Source organism: Callorhinchus milii, unplaced genomic scaffold (genome assembly GCF_018977255.1).
Source record: "Callorhinchus milii isolate IMCB2004 unplaced genomic scaffold, IMCB_Cmil_1.0 Scaffold6, whole genome shotgun sequence".
Taxonomy (NCBI): Eukaryota; Metazoa; Chordata; class Chondrichthyes; order Chimaeriformes; family Callorhinchidae; genus Callorhinchus; species Callorhinchus milii.
The window spans coordinates 14792931-14817252 of NW_024704747.1; the positions used below are offsets into that span (position 1 = coordinate 14792931).

The following is a 24322-nucleotide window of genomic DNA, read 5'->3' on the forward strand; positions in this document are numbered from 1 at the left end:
AGGCGGCAGAGAGGTTGAGTAGGAGAAGGTGGTAGAGGGAGCCCTGATCACGGATGTTCAGAATGTCATTAGTGACTTTGACAGGGCTGTTCCCGTGCTGTGCGCAGCGTGGAAGCCGGATTGGAGGGGTTCAAAGAGGGAATAACAAGAAAGAAAGTAGTGGAGCTGGGACGCGACGACTCGTTCCAGGACCTTGGAGAGGAATGGGAGGTTAGAGACGGAACTGTAGCTGGAGAGGAGGGATGGGTCCAGGGAAGGTTTTTTCAGGATGGGAGTGATGATGGTTGTTTTAAGGGGGGTGGGAACTGAACCGGTGGACAAGGAGAGGTTGATGACATTGGACAGGAGGGGGGCCAGAAGGTGGAGATGGGAGATGAGGAGAGAGATGGGGATGGGATCGAGGGAGCAGGTGGTAGGTTTGAGTTTGCGAACAGTCGTGGTGAGGGAGGAGGGAGAGATAGGCTCGAAAGAGTATGAGGGGGATGGGGGGGGGTGGGTCATGAGGGAGAGGTGATGTGGGGGTGTCGGTGGCTGGGGCTGAGGTGGCTGAACGTAACCCCTCGATTTTGGATTCAAGGAAATCCAGCATCCTCCTCACAGTTGGAGTTTGAGGAGAGGATGGGCGAGGCATGGGAAGGTGGACGGAGGAGACGGTTTGTGGTGGAAAAGAGAAGCCGGGGGTTGTATTTTGCCTGGGATAACCTTGGAGTAGAAGAGGATTTGGCAGAGGCAAGAGCGCAGCAGTAGTCTTGGTATAGTGAAGCCAAATCTGCCGATGGACTATCAGTTTGGATTTGATCTAGGCGCGTTCAGCAGCTCGCATTTGTATCTTGAGGGAACGGAGATGGCTGGTGAACCAGGGAGAGTATGAGGCAGTTCGTGAGGTGAGGAGGGCAAGAGAGTCCAGAATAGAGTCCAGAATAGAGGAGAGTGAGTTATGGAGAAAAGAGAGTGAGGAGGGGAGATCGGTCAGGGAAGGATAGAGGTGTAGGAGTTCAGATGACTTCAGAGCAGTGGAGAGCGAGAGGGAGGAATTTTTTTTTCCACGGACGGTATGTGATGATTGAGGAAGGGGTATGGAGGTGTTGAGGGAGATGAAGTGATGGTCCGAGATGGCTTTATCGATGATGGTGATGTCCGAGACGGTGAGGCTCCGGGTGATCACCAGATCAAGGGGGTGGCGACGGTCGTGGGTGGGGGAGTGGATGAGGAGGAAGAGGTTAAGGGAAGAGAGGAGGGAGGAGAAGTCGGCAGAGGTAGAGCAGGAGGGGCTGAAGTGGAGGTTGAAGTCACCTAAGGTTAGGAGGTGTTCAGAGCAGAGGGAGAGGGAAGATAGGAGGGTGGAGAGGAAAGTGGGGGAAGGCTTGGGGGATGGTAAACAAGGAGGATTTTGAGGGAAAGCCTGCAGGGGTGGTAGAGGGTAAGGTGTTCAAAGAAGGGGAAGATTCCAGAGGAGTAAGGGGAAAGGCCAAGGGGGAACTGGGAGATGAGAACCACACCACGGTGATTAGGCCATGGGGTTTGATGAAATGTGTAACCTGGAAGTGTGGCCTCAACAACAACAAGATTACATTTGTATAGCACTTTTCACATCGGGAGGACGTCCCAAGGCGCTGGACAGAGTACAGCATTTTAGACACGAGCTGGGGTTGGGGGGGAAGGGGAGGGAAAAGCGGGTGGCCGATGGCATGGTCGAAGATTAGTCGAAGAACTAGTGGGAAGGTGTCGCCTGGTGTAATCCAGGTTTTGGTGAGGGAGAGGATATTTTCCTCAACGGTGAGGTCGTGGATTGTGAGGGACTTGTTGGTTAGTGAGCGGACGTTCTGCAGACCAATGCGGAGGGGACAGTCATTGGTGGAAGTGTGGGGGAGATGAGTGGGGGAGTGGATGGGCAGACGGATTGAATGGGGATGTGAGCGAGGGAGCAAAGGTGGGCTCCCGTGGGTGAGGACCGGTGGGCCTTGCGGCGAGAGTGGGGGAAGTGGCAGTCAGGGAGTAGTGGAGGGAAGGGGACAGGGTCGGGAACATCTTGGGAAACAGCTCGGGTCAATTGCGGCAGCCAATGTGCGCACACTGAGACTCGGAGCAGACAGGAAGACTCCATGGCACTATTTAACGCTATGGTGAACAATTTTCCAGATACATTTGTCATTTCACTTCATGTATGTTTATGAGAAATTGCTCTGTGACAGCCATGTGGTCAGGTTTAAGGATTATATTACAAATCCCCATGCCTGCAGGCTTGAATTTCATATTTTCTGGCTATAGAATAATGCATCTGCAGTTTTCTTTGATTAATTTTAAAATCTATTGTGATGGATTTTTAGTGATTTTAAATCTCACAGGGTATTCTAACCAGCCCTTTTCCTCTTCTCAGGTTGGTCAGAGGTGGAGAGGCTTCATCAAAGAATAACCTGGTCGGTAAGAAGACTCCAGACTCTGCCAACAACAGTCAGACAACAAACAAGTAAGACAGATTATTGCAATGGTGCAGAGTGGAGATGTCCGAGCCTTGCAGGTGCCTCAATGCAGGCACGTTCTGCATTCCTTCCCCTGTGCCCAAGCCTTCAGTCATTATGCCCCCAATGTCTAGAACTCCTACCTCAATCCCTCGGCCTCACCACTTTATTTATCTGTCTTCAATTCCCACCTAAAAATCTACATTTTCAACCCCTTCTATGGTTACCTACTCCTTTGTTTGGGAGTCTAAATCGTACCACTGTGAAGAGCTTGGAGACGTAACACTACATGAAGGGCGCTATATAAGTGCAAGCTGTTGATGGAGTAATATGGTTTTTTTGGGGTGGGAGGCAGGAGAGAGCCATCAAGGTTTCCGGTACCTTAGGAAAACCTCATTTGGATTCCCTAGGGATCTTATCTGGAAACCCAGCATGACTTTGTGTTAGGAACACTTAGTGGAAAAGATCCTATTAGTTGGAAGCTTACTCAGGAAGAGTAGCTACGATACCAATCAGTGCTCAGAGAGGCTATCCTGTGTGAAGGGCATTATTGAAAACAATGTACAGCACAAAAACCGGCCCATTGGCCCAACCAGTCCATGCCCCTGTTTATACTCCACATGAGTCTCTATCCAAATTCAAGCAGCTGTTAGCCAACAGGTGTTCCTGAGGGGAGGGGGAATCACTTCTCTTCTTGGATGAAACAGGTTTGAGTGTCTCTTTTTCTCTAGATTGTGCTCGACCGGCATCAGCACAGCCTTGGAGTTGTGTAGAAAATGTGAAAAGGGTAAAACATTCCCAGAACATTCCACGGTAAGTGGTTAAATCTCCACAAAGTTGTCAATAAACTTGTGGCATGTCACCTGGAAATCAATGGGAGAGGCACGTTTCTGAGGGTCAAGGCTGGGTCTAGGTATTACCCATGGGCTTCCCATCTTCCTGGGGAAGAGGAGGTAACAGGGTCTGTGTGTGTCTGTCTCTCTCTCTGTCTACAGTTTCTCTTCCTCAGTCTCTCTCTCAGCCTCTCACCCATAACCATGACACTACCAGTTGCAAGACCTTTCCAATGAGGTATAAACCACGTCTCTCCGTCAATTGGTTATTGTGTGATTGTCGGATACATTGACACACAGACAGACACTCAATTTTTATTAATATATAAAGAGAATCAATTCTGTGTGGCCGTCTCAATATTTTGTTTTTTGAGCCAGACAGGCCTCCACTGCAGATGATGTCCTGCCCAACCTGTGGCAAGACTATGTGCTATCCTTGGGGGTGGGGTTGAGGTAAGTGGGGTCTTCTTGGAGCTGGCAATGGAATTTCGGAATTGAGCCAGCCCTCAGTGGAGGTCTCGGTAGTATCCCATAAGCTTTTTTTAACAGCTTTATCTACCTATCCTGCCACCTTCAAAGGTTTACTTAAATGAACCCACCCAGATCTCTCTATTCCTTTACCCCCTTTAAGACTGTACCCTCTAGCTTATATTGCCTCTCCTCATTCTTCTTTCCAAATGCATCACTTTCCATTTCTCCACATTAAACTTCATCTGCCACGTATCTGCCCATTTTACCAGTCCGGGTCATTTATATAGATCAAAAATAGCAATGGTCCCAATACTGACCCCTGAGAAACAACACTGCACACTTCGCCCCAGTCAAAACAACACTTCGCCACCATTCTCTGCTTTCTGTCTCCCAGCCAGTTCTGAATACATGCTGTCACTGACCCTTTAATACTGTGGGCTTCTACTTTGCTTACAAGCCGCTTATATAGCACTTTATCAAATGCCTTTTGAAAATCCATATAAACATATGACTGGCCTGTAGTTTCCTGGTTTATCCTTCTGCCCCTTTTTGTACAGGGGAGTAACATTTGCAACCCTATAGTTCTCTGGCACCACCCCAGTGTCCAAGGAGATTGAAAAATTGTGGCCAGAGCCTCTGCTATTTTCACCCTTACATCCCTCAGTAACCTAGGATGCATCCTGTCCGGACCAGATGACTTATCTACCTTGAGCACCGATAAACTTTTTAGTACCTCCTCTGTTTATTCTTATTCAATTTCTCTACCCTCTCCTCCGATCCTGTGGCATTGGCTGTATCCTGTAGCTCAGTGGTTAAAGCACTCGCTTTGCAAGCGAGAGGCCTGAGTTCAATTCCAGGCAGGGCAAAACCTTGGGCAAGTTTCCTTACTCCACACGCCTAATAATAATCCCTCCAAAACCAAAACAATAATAAATTGGTCATTTTCAATCTACGACTGTTTGTGGGACACTGCTGTGCGCAATTGGCTGCCGCGTTCGCCCACAAATATACAGTCAATTCACTTTACAGTATATTCTGTGAAGCGCTTTGGGACGTCTAGAAGACGTGAAAAGCACTATATCAAATGCAAGGATTATTATTATTGTTGTGAAGACCGATGCAAAGTACTCATTCAGTACGTCGACCTCTGTCTCCACAAGAAGATTTACTCTTTGGTCCCTAATTGGAACCCACCCTACCTTCGACTAATCTTTTATTCCTTATAGTTGATAAAATACCTTAGGGTTCCCTTTTATGTTACCCGCTAAGCTTTTCTCATGCAATCTCTTTGCCCCTCTTATTTCCTTTTTCAGTTCTTCTCTGTACTTTCTATATTCTATTTGATTATCTTCTGTATTTTGGACCTGACATTTATCATAAGCCTCCTTTTTCTGTTTTATTTTTATCCCAATTTCCTCATTCATCCAGGGAGGTTTGGTTGCCTTACCTTTCCCCTTTGTGGGAATATATTTGTTCTGTCCCCGAACTATCTCCTCCTTGAAGGCTTTCCATTGATCGTTAGCTGATTTACCTACCAATCCTTTTTAGTCCACCTTGGCTAGGTCGCTTTTTAACTCCCTGAAATTAGTCCTCTTCCAGTTGAGTATCTTTAACTTTGCTTATTCCTTGTCCCGTTCCATAAGTACTCTAAAGCTAATGATGTTGTGATCACTGTTGTCCAGATGTTCTCCTACTGAAACCTGCTCCACTTGCCCCACTTCATTCCCCAGAACTAGATCCAGCACTGCTTCCTTCCTTGTGGGCTGGAACCATACTGATCCAGAAAGCTATCCTGCACACATTTCAGGAAGCCTTGTCCTTTAAACTGTTATTTTGCCAGTCTATGGTAGGATAATTGAAGTACCCCAGATCACTACTCTATTGGTTTGCATCTTTCTGAAATCTGCTTGCAGATTTGCTCGTCTATCTCTTTCCCACTATTTGGTGGTCTATAATATACACCTAACAGAGTAACAGCTCCTTTTCTGCTCCTTAACTAACCAAATAGATTCTGATTTTGGACCCTCCAGCACATCGTCCCTTTCCAGCGTTGTAACTGTCTTTAACCAAAATTGCTACCTCCTCTCCTTTTTTTCCTTCCCTGTCCCTCCTGAATGCATTGTAGCCAGGAATATTCAGCTCCCGTTCCTGCCCTTGTTTGAGCCAACACATCATAACCCCATCTGGCAACTTGAGCCTACAGCTCACCAACCTTATTTTCACACTCCGTGCATTTACATACATGCACTCCAAGACCGACTTAGTCTGCTCTGCATTTCTTCCCCATCTAATCCCTCCTTTTTCTGTATTACTCCTGATTATATTACTATTCGTCTCTCCCAGCCCTCTATGTAACTTGTAAGTCCTCTCTAATGCTACATTCTGATTCCCTTCCCCCCTCAAAATTAGTTTAAACCCTTCCCCACAGCACTAGTTAACCTCCTTGCCAGGACATTGGTTCCAGCTCTGTTCAGGTGTGACCCATCCACTTTGTACAGGTCCCACCTGCCCCAGAACTGGTCCCAATGATCCAGGAACCTGAAGCCCTCCTTTCTGCACCATATCTCCAGCCATGCATTCATGCATTTGATCCTGCTGTTTTGATACTAACTTGCAAGAGGCATAGATCACCACCTTTGAGGTCCTACTCTTTAGCTTTTTCCCTCGCTTCTGATACTCTCCCTGTAGGATCTCAGCTCTTTTTTTCCCCCATGTCATGGATCCCAACATGGACCATGACTGCTGGATGTTCCCCTTCTCTCTGTAGAATGTTTTGCACCTGTTCTGTGATGTCTTTAACTCTGGCACCAGGGAGACAACATACCATGCGAATCACGTCTTTGGTTGCAGAAACGCCTGTCTACTCCTTTCACCATTGTGTCCCCAATGACAATTGCATTGACGCTCTTCTGTGTCCCCCTGTGCAATCATTTGCTTTTGACTCCCCTCCCCAGTGGTGTCATCACCCTGACCAGTATTCAGTACAGCGAACTGGTTTATGAGTGTCACGCGCTCAGGTGGTTTCTGCACTGCCCGTCCCCTCTTCGGGACACCAACCTCTCCTCAAGCTTAGAAACTCTGAGCTCAAGCTTGGACAGCCGGAGGCACTTCCTACACACGTGTCTGTCCAGGACATACAAATCATCCTGGAGTTCCCACATGGCACACATTGTGCCTGCAACTGGTCTCAGCTGCCCTGCCATATTCCCAGACATATTTTGTATTATTTTAATATAACTTATATAGTTTATAATTATGCACCTCTTTCCCCGTCTACACCGAATTCCCACTCTCACAACGTTCCTTAACAGAATTCTCACTCTGTTCCACCTCACTCAGTTCCCTCCTCACACTGCTGGGGCTCTCTGGTCCTATCCATGACTGTTGGTGAGACACTGCTGTGTGCAATTGGCTGCTGCGTTTCGCCCACAAATATAGTCAATTCACTTTACAGTATGTTCTGTGAAGCGCTTTGAGACATCCAGAAGACGTGATAAGGCGCTATATCAAATGCAAGGATTATTATTATTAACCCTGCAAGCCAAATCCTTAAAGGATAGAGAGGTGCTGGATAAGCAGCCGGAAAGCTTGCCAGACAGCAATTTCAATGGCAAGCCAAGTGGTTTTAGCTGATTAGACTCCAGCAGTACTCTATCACACACACTGGGGTCCCCAAGCTTTAGCTCTTGCCAACCTGCTAATAGTTTCCCGGGATTCCAGGGAGAGTGCTCATTCCATAACAACAATCTATCTCTGGGATTTTCACGTGTTGATGGGATGCATTGGAAACAATAATAATAATGATCCTTGCATTTGATATAGTGCTTTTCACATTTTCTCGACGTCTCAAAGCGCTTCACAGAATATGCTGTAAAATGAATTGAACGTATATTTGTGGGCGAAACGCGGCAGCCAATTGGGCACAGCAATGTCCCACAAACAGTCGTGGATTGAAAATGACCAATTTATTATTGTTTTTTGTATTGGAGGGATTATTATTAGGCGTGTGGAGTAAGGAAAGTTGCCCAAGGTTTCGCCCTCTGCCTGGAATTGAACCCAGGTGTCTCGCTTGCAAGGCGAGTGCTTTAACCACTGAACTACAGGACTCCACAAGTTGTGGCTTAAAGTCAACAATAATATGCAAACACCAGTAAACTGAAAATTAATATTGTCTCAGTTTAATACAAAATAACTTGCAGACTAGACATTTGGAATTTAGATACAGGTATAATACAACAAATTAACAACAAACTATATTTGTATAGCACCTTTCACGTCGGGAGGACATCCCAAATATCAAAACATCACAAAACATAGCAGTAATTACTGTTAAGTGTAGTGACTACTTGTAGGCGAACATAGCAGCCAATTTCTGTATCTCCAATTCTCTTTTAAAGAAATGATGGGAAGGAATCAAACCAGTCCTTGTGAGGCTCCACTGGCTCCCAATTACTGAACGGATCAATTTCAAGATCTTCTCTCTCGTTTTCAAATCCCTTCATGCCCTCACACCTCCCTATCTCTCCAACCTGCTTACCCCTCACTTCACTACCTGAGCTTGGTTTGATACTCTTGAACATGGTGATGGGTTTCCTGTCACAGAGCTTGGTATTTGATACCCAATGCTTCAGTGATCAGAGTTCGGAGGACAAAACCTGTATCCTGTTCATATTAACAACTTTAAAATACACACTTCTTGAAATAACTTTAAAATATTTAATGGACACAAGCATATATTTTGACGGCACCCCAAAGCCTTAAGTTAAGTCGGAGTCATAATACATAAAATGCTGGCACTCACGGTTTGAGTAGGGGAGCGAGCTCACCCTCTTGTTTGTAACAAATGCCTTCCAAGGTACAACTCTGCTGTCTGCTCAAAACTTAGATTTGTTTTATCCTCTTGTGCGAGTACTCTCACACTCACACAATACACTTCATACAGACAATTCTTTTCCATGTAAATTAGGCCTCTTTCAGACAACAACATCCTTTAACAGTTCCTGCTACCTGTGGTGTGCAAATGACCACTTAGCTCCTGTTAACCCTTCAAGCCAAAGTTCTAACGGGTACAGTGATCCTAGCTGGACAAGCAGTGTGAGGTTGGTCAGTCAGTGTTCACAATCACAAGCTATATGGTTATAGCTAAACTCCATCGCACACTCTAGTTTGTGAGACACATCTATTGAACACTTATAGAGCATTTTGAATGTTTGGCCATTTTTAGTTATAAAATGTAATAATTTCCTTCATACACTGTGCATTATTCCTTATCACAAGGATGTTTGGCTTTGGTGGTGTTTAACTCCCAGCTAAAAGCTGAGAGTGAAAATGGGGAATCTCCCCTCTGTGAAGCTGAATAGCACCAATGCATGTCACAGTGCAACGTTTGGTCCATTATGATAGTGCACCAATGCAATGGCACACTGTAATGCATTGTGCAGTTCACCAGGGCACCAATGCATATTGCAGTGTGATGGGAGCACTAAAGTAATGGATCCCGGTAGAATGATTGCTTAAGAAAGCAGATGAATAACTATGTTCCATTTTACAGAAGACCGGGGAATCCGTAGTCATCTCCCCTGGGTATGTCTTGTCTCGGACTAAAAGCCGCGTTCATGCCACCCTCTGTGATGAATTCTTCGGGCACCCTCATGATACAGTGCAGGTTGTGGAAAGGTAACCATCTCATTTAGACTCTAAACCCTACCCACTACCTATATCTTAGCCAGAGAGACTCCAGGATTCAGTTTTATTCTGATGGTAGGCCACTGAAGATCACAGCCAATTTGGTTTCCTCTGTGTGCAGAATAATTCCTGTCAGTGGGCTCATCCCCGGCTAGTGTATACGACACAGTCACATCAGACCCAGGGAATTGGGATTAGATCTTGGATTATTGCAGAGTTGTGTGACGTTGTATTATTGACAATGAAACCCAATGGATCTGAGTGAGACAGGAGACCAGACATTTGTGTTTACTGTGTTTTACAAATTGCTGTGCAAAGACTTTTTGTGTTTTAATCTGAGAAGTATAACCTTTAGCTAGTAATAGGGGGGCACTGGTTAATGCTGCAGGTTGGTGATCTTCGGTAGCATGCGAGGTAAGAACAGAGCTTGGAATTTTGCTCCAGTCACTAACTTTTTTTTAATTTAATTTTTCAGGCACGTGCCAGAACATAAGGTGTGAGTATTTGCTCTTGAGGCGCATTGAAAACTAGCAATGGATTACTGAGCGCTGTGTGGAAAGAACTCTCCAAACACAGTTGGGAGTTCTTAGATGTGTTTTAGGGAGACTTATGACGGTTCTCACCCCTTAATGTATAACCATGTTATGTAAAGCGCATGGTGGACAAGATGGCTCCTGTGTATTCTTCTCTATGACATGCAAGTTCTATGTGAAACTTCACTAAGTGAGAATTAACACAACCGATAGACCCAATGCCTTATAGCACAACAATGGGATGCTTTTCTCAGTGTCCTTTGCACTACCAGACAGCTGACTTCCGCAGCAACCTGTTTGTATCTCTCCCAACTTAAATTTAACAGAGACTCGAGATGCACTCTTTTTAGAAAACACAATGGTATTTTATTGGTCCTTGCAACCCTATATCTCACTCACACTGCCAGATATATGATTATACCTTCTTGATGACACTAAAGGTGAAGAGCAACCCCGAGTCTAATGAGCCCCCTCCTCTTAACTCCTCCCCTTTACAATGCATCTCTCAATACTCTTTCCTTCCAATTTCATTCTGCTTCTCTTCCAATGTACCACTGGGTTCCCACTCTAGGCCCATGTGACCCTTTTCCCGCCTTTTTTGTTGCAACACTCACCCAGGTCACAGATTTTGTGTCTTCACGCCTGTACTGGAAATTATATTTTTGGTGGTGGATCATAATTGCGCTTAAAGCAAAGTGGCTTATTTTAACACAAATCTCTACACATAGATTATCTACAGCAAATATCATTAGAACAAGGTAGAGCATTATTAAAAACAAGGTGTCCGTGACAGACCGTAGACCTGCTGTAGTGCCAATACCCATGCTACACGGAGTCCTGTACCTCAGTGGTTAGAGCACTCGCTTTGCAAGTGAGAGACCTGAGTTCAATTCCAGGCGAAACCTTGGGCAAGTTTCCTTACTCCACACAGAGCCTACTAATAATCCCTCCAAAACCAAAAACAATAATAAATTGGTCATTTTCATTCTACGACTGTTTGTGGGACATTGCTGTGCGCAATTGGCTGCCGCGTTCGCCCACAAATATACAGTCAATTCACTTTACAGTGTGTTCTGTGAAGCGCTTTGGGACGTCCTCCCGACGTAAAAAGCGCTATATCAAATTCAAGGATTATTATTATTACACTGTGGGACCACACAGGGTCCAAGCTAGGTCTGCTCTTTTCTCCAGTAGAGCCATGCTACATGGAGAGGAACTGAGTGGAGGACTGGCACTTCCTCACTGGGGGAGGGAAAAGTTGTCCATCTGACTGAAAGGTGGAATTCAGCTTGGTCTTTTTTCTCCTGAACATCCTGTTAATGGAGATGGGAGACAGGCCTCTCATGTCAGATGTTTGATTCGATTTTTGTGAATCTTGGCTTTCCAGGGAAGATCTGGTGGTGGATTTGCAGAACCAGATTTCTCAACTGGTTCAAATGCTGGAAGAGGAGCGTTGTAATCAAGTCACAATTCGCACCAAGGTCAGGTGAAACTTCAGTTCGTTGTTTGTATATGTGCGTGTGCACTCACACATGTCGTTTTCCAGTTTATGTCCAATGGAGAGCAGGCGCTTCAGATGATACGGAGCCTGGTGCAGGAGAGAACATGAACTACAGAGTTCTGGATGATCTGCAGCCCGTGGAGGAAAGAGTTGGGAAGGATGACAAAACAGGGAATTGGTGTAGTTGAGTCTAGATGTGATGAATGCATGGATGATGGTTTTGGCAGCCTGAGGGCTGAGGCAATGGCAGAGCCGGGCAATGTTGCAGAGGTGGGGGAAGGCAGAGTGGGTCATGACACGGATGTGGGGTAGAAAGGATAGTTGAGGGTCAAACAAGGCCGCAATGTTCCAGACTGGCTCGGTGAGGTGGAGTGTGCATACATGGATGATGATGCTGTCAGTGCCTGAGGTGTGGAGGTGCTGACGAGAGACAATTGGGAGGGTCGCAGTCTTGTTGACATTCAACTGTAGAAAGTTAGTTCTCATCCAGGATTTGATGTCTGACAGACATTGTCAGGACAGCAGTGGTCCTGGAGTCAAGGGTGGAGGCAGAGAGGTAGAGTTGGGTATCATCTGCATACACGTGGATGGAAACCCCCTTTGTCACTTCTCAGCTCATCAGCTCTCAGCTCGGCTCAGCTCTCTCACCTCGAGTCAGGGGGTCATGAATTCATGCTGCAGAGTGAGATGTAAATAATTGCATCTAAGTGGATTTGGGGGATGTCTCACTGTTGAATGTTGTTGGTTCCAGTATGTGACTGAAATTGTGGAGGAAAGCAAAGAGTTGAAGAGACAGCACGAGGAGGAAATCAGGTAAGGACAATGACAACTGTAGGAGTGAGAGAAGAGATAGTGACTCTTTAAATATGTCCCACCAAATTAACAATTGCACAAAGATGGGAATATCGGATAGGAATATTGCATCGCAATGCACCTGACCTATTCTGTACCTACATTGTGCTACAAAGTATACACTCTACCACACTTTCTCCCTCCTTTAGGGCTAGTGCCAGATTTGCTGAGATGCTGCCGTGGTGTTTGCCACCTGCGACTGGCTTTGATGCAGACAATTAGGATAGTTAGCAAAATATGTTGTTACGATGTGGGATGATCTGCTGGAAGTGTTGTTTAATACAGGATTCCGTAATAGCTTTCAAGAGGGAGCCAGATGGAAATCTAAAGGTTAAATTGAAGGCAGGTTTGGGGGTGGGCGTTGGGGAGTATAGGATTGAATGGATTGTTCTTTCAAACACCAGCACAGACACAATGTGTTGAACGACCTATGCTGTAAAGGTTCTGTGGTTCACGATCTATAAAGAAGCACATTTCCTTGCCTTAGGAAGCTGGACTGTACTTTTCATCTTATTGAAACTGGAAAGAGAACTAAAGGTTTAAGATTCAACAAGTTGAGGAGTTCTTCCTCCCACCAGAACTGTGGATGTGTGGCCTGAATTTCCAACAAACATTGCCCGTGTTAACTCCTTATAAAAAGACCTGGATAAGTGGGTGGACATCTGAAAACTTGACCTATCTTTCCCTTCTGGGTGCTGATCCATGGTAAATATTGGAAAAGTACCCAATATTGTTGGGAACAATGTTGGAAGTTTATAGGATTGAGGGAACACCGTAAGGGATACTGTGCAGTGGGAGATTGGAAAATTAACTTGGGGGAGGAATGATATTAGGTGAGGGAGGATAAATAACAAATGTGGGAATAATGAATATTCTGGAATATTGTTTTTCTTGTGGTATCCGCCCCAGCTCTGATGCAAACCCTGGATTGTCCTTGGGACACCGTCCTGACATGAAAGGTGCTTTATAAATGTAAATTTGTTGTGTCTGGTATTACGTGTGTGGGGAAGGGGGTCATGGGAGTGAAATCAAAATGCAAGTTTTAAATGGATCCTTTGTTTTTGGGTTGATTGCAGCATAGTGGAGGAGAAGCATTCGGCAGAAATCCAGCAACTGCAGATCCATTTTAAGGAGAAACTAAAGGTGCAAATGGTTGACGCGCAGCAGCAGTACGGTAAGTCCCTTTCATTGAGATCACAAAAGCACGGTGGCTTCAAACAGCATTCCTTAGATAAGGAATCTGGAAGTACGTTGTGCCGACTCACAAAAAATCCTTCCGATGTTACCTACTTTCCAGGCAACGTTCCTGCGTCTTGGCGTCATGTGTGGGATATAGTTCCCGATAATGTAATGAGTACCCATTCATTTCCTTAATTTAACAATTTGTTTCAAATGTAATTTTATATCCAGTGGCGTTAAAGACCATTTCCTCCTGTTCTAAGCTTCCTTTTAATTAAATCTGAACTGATAAACCTGCCCTTATTATCAAACTGAATGTAATTTGGCAAAGGCATTATTGAATTATTCCTGGATCTGTTTAATTACTGTCTACATTATTTAACTCTTCGATTCTCTAGTTAAAATACATTATGCTCTTATGCATTTTTCTATTTTTTTTGCTAACAAAGGCGGTTATACGTGAACGGGGCTATGTAAATACAAGTTGTTATATTATCAGTGAATAAGGATTAATGCAAACCAATGTACATTGTTAACGACCACACCACTGTTAGGAAGCCTAACTTAGTATATGAGTGCTTACAGAAACTGTTTAGTTCACTTATTCCACCTGCTAATGTCTGTGTGGTCTAATATTAGCACATCTGACATGTGAATGAGATATTGGATAAATGCAGTGTAGGCCAAGTGATCCTGTATTATAAATAATAAAAATCCTCTCCTCATTATAGACGAGCTGAAGGACCAGCTAGATTTCCTGGACGCTACATTTGTCACATATAAGGTAAGATGTCATCATAAGAACGCGTGCAAGTATTGAGAGGGGGAGAGATGACAGCAAGTCTTCAGGCAGGCTTTGAAACTGGGGAGGGTATGGGCCAAGTTGGAGACACAATGGGATAGATTCCCAATTCCTTTCCCTTCTAAAGAGTTGTTCAAGTGTTTGTTTCAATTTGTTTCGTTCTTTGCTGGAGTGGAATATGAGTAGGTCAGAGAGGTGCAAGGGTAAAGATCTTGAAATCAGTCATTTTCGACATGGAGAGCCAGTGGAGCCCGCCAAAGATTGAGGTGCGGAGTTTAACTCTCTGTGTGAAAACAAGATTCACAACGGGTATATTTTTTCTAACTCAGGAAACCATCATTGAAGAAATGAATGAAAATTGGTCAAAGAAGGAAGAGGGTTTCAGAAGAGGCTCTACCAAAGTGAAGGACAAAGAATTGTTTGAACAGAGTAAGTAGCATAGTATTTACATCAATAATGTACTCCTTGGGCAAGAGGTGACCTGCACTGAAATGTACTCTTCATTGACAGATGGTATTATATTCCAGTTATTCCAACTGCTTTTTTAAAAAGTGATTTTCTTTAAAAATGTGTGCAAAATTTTAATGGTAGATATTGTCACAGCTACAATATCAAAGACAAGTGGTTGGCTTTCGTCCAAAACAACTGAATGTCATATTAAAGGTAGAAGCTGGCCGGTTAGAAGCGAGATCAGAATGGATAATGCTATGAATCCATGGGCACAATGGATAATACTACGAATTGATGGGATAGTACAATGGTTGGATGGATAACACTAGAGATAAATGTGTAAGTGGATACCAGTATAAGTGGGTTGGTGGATAATGCCATGTATTGATAACACTATAGATATAACTAGCTAAATTGATTAAAGGGTTGGATGGATTCTATCTTCCTCCACCGCCTTTCCTCTCAGCTCAACCTTCACAGAAGGCCTCACCCTCACTCCTTCCCAGAACAGTGATAGGGTCCCCCTAGTCCTCACCTTCCATCCCACCAGCCTCAACATCCAACACCCCATTTTCTCCTTTGCCTTCCTTGCCCTGCCTCCCGTCCTCTCTGTTAGCTCTGCCAGTGCTTTCGGACGCCCTCCCGACATGAAAGGCAATCTATATATGTAATTTTGTTGTTGTTCGCCCTTAAAAGCCTCTCCCTCCCAACATGCCCCAGTTCTGACGAAGGGTCGTGGACCCGAAACGGTGACTCACTTTCCTTTCTCCATAGATGCTGCCTGACCTGCTGAGTGTTCCCAGCGACTTCTGTTTTTGTTTCAGATTTCCAGCATCTGCAGTATTTTGCGTTTTCTTCATGACCTGCCCTTGCCTGGTTCAAATCATACCCCTCCCACCTTCTCCATTTTGTCTCCACTAACGATTTCTCCTCCAGCCCCCACACCATCATGTGCAGCTTCCCTCAGGGCTCTGTCCTTGGTCCTCCCTCCTTTTCAACATCTACATGCTCCCTTTTGGTGATATCATCTGTAGACATGGGGTCAACTTCACATGCATGTGGATGACACCCAACTCTACCTCTCCGCTTCCACTCTTGAGTCCAGGACCACTGCTGTCCTCACAGATTGCCTGTCGGACATCAAGTCCTGGATAAGAGCTAACTTACTCCAGTTGAATGTCAACAAGGCTGAGGCCCACTTGATTGGCTCCAGGCAACGCCTCCAGACCTCAGGCACTGGCAGCACCACCCTTGATGGATGCACTCTACGCCTCATAGAGCCAATATGGAACTCGGCATCCTGTTCGACCCTCAACTGTCCTCAACTCCTCCCTCCAGAGGCTGCATATCATCCAAAACTCTGCAGCCCATGTCCACTCCCACACCAGGCTCCGTGACCCTATCACGCCTATCGTCGCCAGACTCCACTGGCTCCCCAGTTCAAGATCCTGGTCCTCACCTTCAAAGCCCTCCACGGCCTTGCTCCTCTCTACCTCTATGACCTCCTAAACCCCTACCGACCTGTCCCCTCCCTCTGCTCAGCAGGCTCCAGGCTGCTTCACGTACCCTGCATCGCCCGCCCCACAACTAGTGGGCAGGCCTTCAGCCTCTCTGCCCCCCCCACCACCCTCTGGAACTCCATCCCACAGTCCCTCTGCCTCGCCACCTCCTTCAAGACCCTCCTCTTCGACCATGCCTTCAGTTACCCTCCTACCCTTACCCTCCCCATCCTCCACCCCTCCTGATCCCAATCACCAGCTCGGGTGCAGGTTCCTGACTGTCCAGTGCCTTTGCGACATCCTCCTTATGCGAGAGACACTATACAAATGTAATTTGTTGTTACTAGATGATGCCAGGGGTGTGGGTGCAGCAAGGTTTGATTTCAAAAAAGCACAATGTCTGAGAAAAACTACTTCCTTAAACATGATCATTGCTAATGCCTAATATTTTGAACTACAAGAGCAACAGGTATCAGATGTATGAATCCAGCTGCCGCCAATTGCTTTCCCATTAGGCAAATAGTACGGTTTCTGATTGAAACATCTGGTTTGTCCAACAGAGCAGGTGCTATTAAATATATTTGAGCAGGAGAAGGAAACTTTAGAAACCAAAAACCAAAACGAGATTACTTTCTTGAAAGAACATCATGAACGTGAGATACAGGTGAGAAATAATTTATTTTACATGGTGTTTGTTGCATGTGAGGAAGCAGATAATTAAGATACGAACATTCCCATTGAGTTCATAATGTGTCAGCCTGGCTCAGTTGGGTCGAATTCTCACCTCTGAGTCAGAAGAATGTGGATTCAAATTCCAGCTTTGGATTACTCAAATGCACTCCTCCTCGCCTGAAAACCTTCCTCTTCAACCGTGCTTATGGCCCCCTCCAGATTGTAAGTAGCATGGGGGAGGTGGCCGTAAGCACTCGGAGCGGAGTCAGGCTCTGCCACTGTTAAGCGCTCTGAGACTACCCTGTATGGAGGGCGCTATATAAGTGCAAGTTGTTTTTGTTGTTGAATTTACATAGTCTCATCTGACACTCCAATGCATTACTTGGGATAATCTCATTACTTTTAGATGTCCTGGTGTGAAAGGTGCCATGTGAAATAACATTTATTATAATTTCTGTCAAATTCATTGATCATAACCATTTTGTAATCGCACTGTGTGCTGCTTCTTCCTCCACCCTCTCCCCCCCCCCCACTATACTGTGGGTCCGTATAATACACTGTGACCTCACAGAATACACAATCTTAGGGCACACTGGCACTGCCTTCAGCAGCATCTATAGCAATGGCTGGAAACACTTGCGAGAGTAGTAGAGCAGAGACTTGCTCTTGATTTGAGTAGTGAGCTGATGACAATGTGTTGACTAGTGGCTACACTCTTAACACAACCAATAGTAAAATGGGTTTCATTTTATGGAGTCTAACAACTGTATAGAGAAATGGCCACTTGGGATAGACTGGAGAATGCCTCTGGAAGTCCTTTAACATTCATGCTGAGATGTACTCAGGATCAGTGTGGATGCCAGATGAGTCGTCACTTATTTTATCAGGGTGCAGAAGGGTGAAATGTCTCCTCCATTTCCTTTAACTTCATGGACACTCTAGTTTGGTTCTTAAACCTAAGCCAACTCAGCCCTTGCCAGCTCGATCACTGAATATTTCCAGAGTCCAGAGAAAATCCCCCATGAGCAGAGTTTCCTGTTGATTTTTGCGGGGAGGTCAGTTGTTGAAATAAATGTTGCACTTGAATTTGATGTTTAACGATGGGGCCAGGGACCAAGCAAGGAGAACAGGAGGAGACGGCAGGCACAATTGAAGAGGTAGATTTTTAGGCAGGATATAAACACAAAGTGGGGGGGGGGCAAGAGAGAGAAGGCACTCCAGAATGAAGCAGTTAAAGGCTCAGGCACTGACGATGGTATGGAGGGGGCAGGGAATGTACAGTTACAGTCACAAGTAAATATTTATTTACAATTTGACCCCACTGAGTTACAATGTCAATAACTTGCATTTATATAGTACCTTTCAGACAGAGTAGTGTCTTAGAGCACTTTGACCTGTAACAACCTGTAATCTTAAACAAAAACACAAAAATCTAATTCCACGATTTCATGAGCTGCCCAGTGAGTTCACTATTGATCATCCCTTCATACAGGAGGTCACTACAAAGTACAACGCAATGTTTGAACTGGTTGGACAGCTGGAGAAAGCGGATCAGCATATCGAGGTATGAAGATAAATTTACCAGGTTCTTCTTTAAAAAAAACTGCAATGGATTAAATCACTGTCATGAAGTATGAATTTTGAAGCACCAGCCTCCCCAGCAGCTGTGTGGAAGTATCAAGTTGTCATTTCTCAAATTGAGGAAATGTACCATCCACGTCTTTCTAAACAAATGTGTGTGGGACTGGAGTGCTTCAGGGCCGTGTGTAATATCAAGAGATATTCACACTAAAATGGGAGTGGTACTAGGGGTTAGTGAGGACCAGTTTTGTCTGTACCAAACTGGCAGGAGGAATGAGTTTACAAATAATTGTTTTTTCTCTCAGGATCTGAGAATAAAGCTGGCAGAAAAGACACAAGCCCTGGAGCTGCAGAGTATACATCTGAAAGAGGTTGAGGTGGCATTGAGGGCAGCTGTAAGCAATAGTTTTCTTACCTTGTTATGCGCTTGTTCATTCTTAATTTTAAAAACAGCTAAACCTTGGTGCTTGCTGAAGGTGGTCAGGACAGAATGGTTTCCCGTCTGTTAGCAGCCTTGGGAGCTCCAGGTAAAATGCTTAAGGAAAAGAGGGTAACTACCATGGAGCTGATATGATTGCAGTGCTTTACCCAATGTACTTCCTTCACTTTCCTAGTTGCTAGGGTTGATTTTACTTTCTGGCCTCTGACACTGGTAAACATTTTGCTGCTATTACAGTGAGGTAGGATCCATCTCTGCCTGTATTCCCTGACAAATCCTTACTGTGATTGCAAAGAGCACTGATAGTTCATTAGTGATGATGGAAAAGGGGAAGAACATTGAGCTGCCAATATTAAACAGAAGTAAATTCCACCTTGAAATGAGGCACTTCTTAGCAGAGCTGCTTATTTATAATTTAATTTGCCATCACCCTAAAGACACATTTAAGTTTCTATTGTAAACACAGACTGAAACAACCCCTTTCAGGTACATTCAAGATTATTTCAGTCTGGCTCCATTAATATTGTGATACTTGGTGCACATGTACACAATAAAGGCATCTCCAAAATCAGTGTAGAGAAATATTATACTGTATTCCTGCAAATATTTTGAAAATCCTATCCTTATTTCAGAACATAGAGATATCGGAGTATCAAAAAAACTTTGATGCAAAAGTTTCTGAAGTGGATGACAAATATTGGAATTATATTCACTTTTTACTGAATCAGAACATCGACCTGAGGTAAGAGGCAGAGCTGCCAAGTGCTGGGTCTTAAACATTTGAATTCTTCTTATTGTCCCTTTAGTACATTTCCAAATGAAACGCACCAAACATTTGGAATCTTGTGTGTGTGTATATATATACATATATTCACATGCACACACATACAAGTTCATTTATATAGTCCTTTCATGTTGGGAGGATATCCCAAGGTGCTTAACAGTCCTGGCTTAGCACCCAAGGATGAGGTAAGATAACATACATGAATACAGGCTTAGTTCATACTGATGCAGCAATGCTTTCAGCAGCACAGTTTGTCATTTACTGAGGCAGTGTTCTCCCATTCTAAATGTGTTAGGTGTGAAAAATCAAGCTGGCAAATACCTTGGCTGACAATTGCTGCAGTGAATCACAAGCTGGCAGGGGTTAAGCCTCAAATGTCTCCAAGTGAACCTCACTGCAAAACGTCTTTTGAATTCAGGTTAATCTGGAATACCCAAAATAGTAGTTGTCCAGATATGGATTGTTAGGAACTGGAATTTCATTATCACTCCTAGGAGACAAAATTGGGTGTTGAGTAGATACAAAACTGGCAAAATTCTTTGATGTAGAACACACAATGAGCTCTCAGCCTAGCACTCTGGTAGGGGGCTACATAGTCAGTGGTTGTCTTCTGGATGAGACATCACACACCCACCTGAACTGGATTCTAGACCTGAGTTTATTCAACAGTATTCAAAGAGGGAATTCTCCCAATTTCTTGGTAAATTGGTCATTTGCTCATGGGTGTTCGTGGAGCACTGCCCAAATTGGTTGCCATGTTCGGCACATATACAGTCACTATACGTGACAGGTTCACTCGGAGACAATTATTCTAAGCACTTTGAGATGTTTTAACGTAAGCACTAAATAAGTTTATTATATTAGCTGTACCCATTGCAGCTTTGTGTGCAACCAAAGGATCCAATATGGAATGTACATTGACACACATACACTTTGGCTTTATATATACTCCTTTTGGAAGGACTCCTTTAATATATTTTCTCCCACAAAACTACACTTTGTAATATATTGTCTCTCACCCAGTGTCTCTTACTATTTCAGTCTGTCTGTCCCACATGGGAGGACTCTACCTCCCATGACAACCAGAAAAAAGTGCCATACATTTGTTACAGACTATAGATGTCTCTATCTGTGATTTTGTCTGTTGCTGCAAAGTTGCAGAATACATTGCATACCTCATAAATTGGGGCTTAATGGACGCATTTTTTAATATAGCTCATGATAGGAGATCCCCCCAAAAATGCCCATGACACAGCCAGTTGTAAGACCTTTCTGATGAGGTATGGACCATATCTCTACATCAATCAGTTATTGTGTGATTATAAGATACAGACAGACAGACACTTTGTCTTTATTAATATAGTGGAAGAACAGGCTTTTAATAATAATAATCCTTGCATTTGATACAGCACTTTGTCAAGTCTTCAAAATGTCTCAAAGCACTTCACAAAATAATAATAATAATCCTTGCATTTGATATAGCGCTTTTCACGTCGGGAGGACGTCCCAAAGCCCTTCACAGAACACACTGTAAAGTGAATTGACTGTATATTTGTGGGCGAACGCGGCAGCCAATTGCGCACAGCAATGTCCCACAAACAGTCGTAGATTGAAAATGAAAATTTTTATTATTGTTGTTGGTTTTGGAGGGATTATTATTAGGCTCTGTGTGGAGTAAGGAAACTTGCCCAAGGTTTCGCCCTCTGCCTGGAATTGAACTCAGGTCTCTCACTTGCAAAGCGAGTGCTCTAACCACTGAGCTACAGGACTCCTCCAAAATATATTGTACAGTGAATTGATTGTAAGTTTATATGGTGATTTTTCTGTTCCCTGGTTCTTCCACTGGTTGGTAACTTTTTTTTAATATAAATCCTTTGCTCAAGGATACCACTCAAGGACACCACTTGCCTTATCCCCCTACTCCTCTGGCTCTTTCCCCTCTTTCGAGCACCTCACCCTCTCCCACCCCTAATTCCTCTCACTCAAAATCGTCCTCCTCTACCGGCCCCCTAAAACCTCTCCCACCTTCATCTCCGATATTTCGACACTTCTCACATCTCTCTGCATCTGCTCTGATCGCCTCATCATCCTGGGCGACTTCAACCTGCACTTCACCCTCTCCTGCTCCATCTCCTCAGACTTCTCTTCCCTGCTCTCCTCGCTCAACCTCTCCCTCCAACATCAACTCCGCCACTCAGTCACGGCCACTCCCCACCCTCTGTCACTAAACTCATCCTATCCCTGAAACCCACCACCTGCTCCCTTGACCCCATCCCCACTCCTTATCTCTCAGCTCCACCTCCTTGCCCCACATATCACAGACATCATCAACCTGTCCCTCTCCTCTGGCTCTGTTCCCATTCCCCTAAAAACTGTCACCATCACTCCCACTTTGAAAAAACCCTCCCTTGATGCGTCGCAGCTATCAAGCTACCGGCCCATCTCCAACCTCCCCTTCCTGTCCAAGGTCCTTGAAAGAGTTGTCGCCTCTTAGCTGCGCCCTTTCCTCTCCACCCATTCATTATTCAAACCTCTTCAGTCGGGTTTCCGTGCTGCCCATAGCACAGAAACTGCCCTGGTCAAGGTCACCGATGACATCCTGACCATCTGTGACCAGGGCTCCCTCTGCCTCCTCATCCTCCTCGACCTATTGGCAGCATTCGATACAGTGAACCACGCTATCCTCCTCCACCGCTTGTCCTCCCACCTCAACCTTCAAGGCCCTATCCTTGAGTGGTTTAGGTTGTACCTCTCCCACCGTCTTCATTTTGTTTCCACAAACGGCTTTTCCCCAGCCCCCGCACTGTCTCGTGCGGTGTCCCTCAGGGCTCTGTCCTCGGTCCCCTCCTCTTCACCCTCTATATGCTCCCCCTTGGTGACATCATCCGCAGACATGGGGTTAACTTCCACATGTATGCGGATGACACCCAACTCTACCCTCAACTCCACGACCACCGATGTCCTGACAGCTGCCTGTCTGACATCGAGTCCTGGACGAGAGACAACTTTCTTCAGCTCAACGTGCGTAAAACTGAGGCCCTCCTGATTGGCTCACGTCAGCGCCTCCGCACCTCAGGTGTTGACAGCATCAGCATCCAAGGCTGCACTCTCCACCTCTCAAAGCCATCAGGAACCTTGGTGTTCGGTTCGACCCTGAGCTATCCTTTCTCCCTCATATCCGCGCCACAACTGGCACCGCCTTCCATCACCTCCGGAACATCGCCAGACTACGGCACTACCTCACCCCTCACGCTGCTGATTCTCTGGTCCACGCCTTTATCACCTCAAGGCTGGACTATGGGAACTCTCTCCTCGCCGGCCTTCCCGCACCTCTCTCCACAAGCTGCAGGTCATTCAGAACTCTGCAGCTCATGTACTGTCCCGCACCAGGCTTCAGGACCACATCACTCCCACCCTCGCTCACCTCCACTGGCTCCCCATCTCCCAGAGGATCGAATTCAAGATCCTCATCCTCACCTACAAAGCCATTCACGGCCTCGCTCCCTCCTACCTCTCCGACCTACTATCCCCCTACCTACCTGCCCGTACCCTCCGTTCCTCTGGCTCCGATCTGCTCCACATCCCCCACCCCAACCGCCCTACCATCGGTGGCCGGGCCTTCAGCCTCTCAGCCCCGAGGCTCTGGAACTCCATCCCCCAGTGCCTTCGCCGCCTCCTCCCTTTCCTCCTTCAAGGCCGGTCTCAAGACCTTTCTCTTTGACCATGCCTTCAACTCCCCTCTCAACTCTCTGCCCCCTCCCCTCACCATTTCCCCCCTCCTCGCTCCCTCCCTCCCCTCACCCTGACCATTTCCCCCATGCTCGGGTCCTGACCCAATTGTCCAGCGCTTTGGGACGTCTTCCCGACGTGAAAGGCGCTCTATAAATGGAATCTTGTTGTTGTTCAGGCATCGGTTAACTCTAGTGAGTGCAGATCTATGTGCTGCACAGGCAACAGTTGAAGAAAAGCACAAGAGATGGAAGCAACAGGTTGAATCAATGGCTCAGCAAAAATATGAAGAAGGCAGTGAAGAGGCAAGCCCTCCACCTGCAAGACCTGCCATACCTCCCCGGTCAAGGATGGGATCCACCGTGTCAAAATCACCACCTGCTCCACCATCAACCTGCCTAAGGAAAGGCAGACCCTATGACGAAATGAAGCCGCTGCCTACATGTGAACATGCCTATGATCACTTGAGGGAGTCCAATGCTGATATTCCAGACCTACGAGTGGAAGGCCACAAGGCACCTTGAATTTTTGTATGTTTGCATTATTTTGGTTAAATTAAAAGGTTAAAAGTTAAAGCGGTAAAAAATGGTAATTTTATCATTTTTACTCATGTATCTCACACTTGGAACTCTACCTCAATATTGCTGGCTTGGTGCCTCCAGGAGAGGGTGCAAAGTCCCTGTTATTTTTCCTCTGGTAAAAACTAATCAGAACCAGAGAGTAATATGTCATTGAAACAGAGATCTTTCTGACCTGGAGCTCATGTCTACGTCTGGAGATGGTAACACCGAGATAAAGTGGCAGTACTCTAGTGCCAAAAAAATTGAGCAGCTCAAGTTATCAAGTCAAGATA

At 45.4% G+C, this 24322-nt stretch overlaps 1 protein-coding gene across 1 annotated transcript; it reads left to right on the plus strand.

The window, feature by feature from the left end:
* The first annotated feature begins 867 nt into the window (after positions 1–867).
* On the plus strand, positions 868–24055 carry flacc1 (flagellum associated containing coiled-coil domains 1). Its single transcript, XM_042336220.1, has 15 exons — positions 868–884; positions 2378–2467; positions 3191–3272; positions 9315–9439; positions 9924–9944; positions 11369–11462; positions 12234–12295; positions 13411–13508; positions 14245–14297; positions 14645–14744; positions 16825–16928; positions 18429–18500; positions 18823–18912; positions 19589–19698; positions 23648–24055. The coding sequence occupies exons 1-15, from the start codon at positions 868–870 to the stop codon at positions 23991–23993; spliced, it is 1464 nt and encodes a 487-aa protein (XP_042192154.1). The 3' UTR covers positions 23994–24055.
* The last annotated feature ends 267 nt before the right edge of the window (positions 24056–24322 follow it).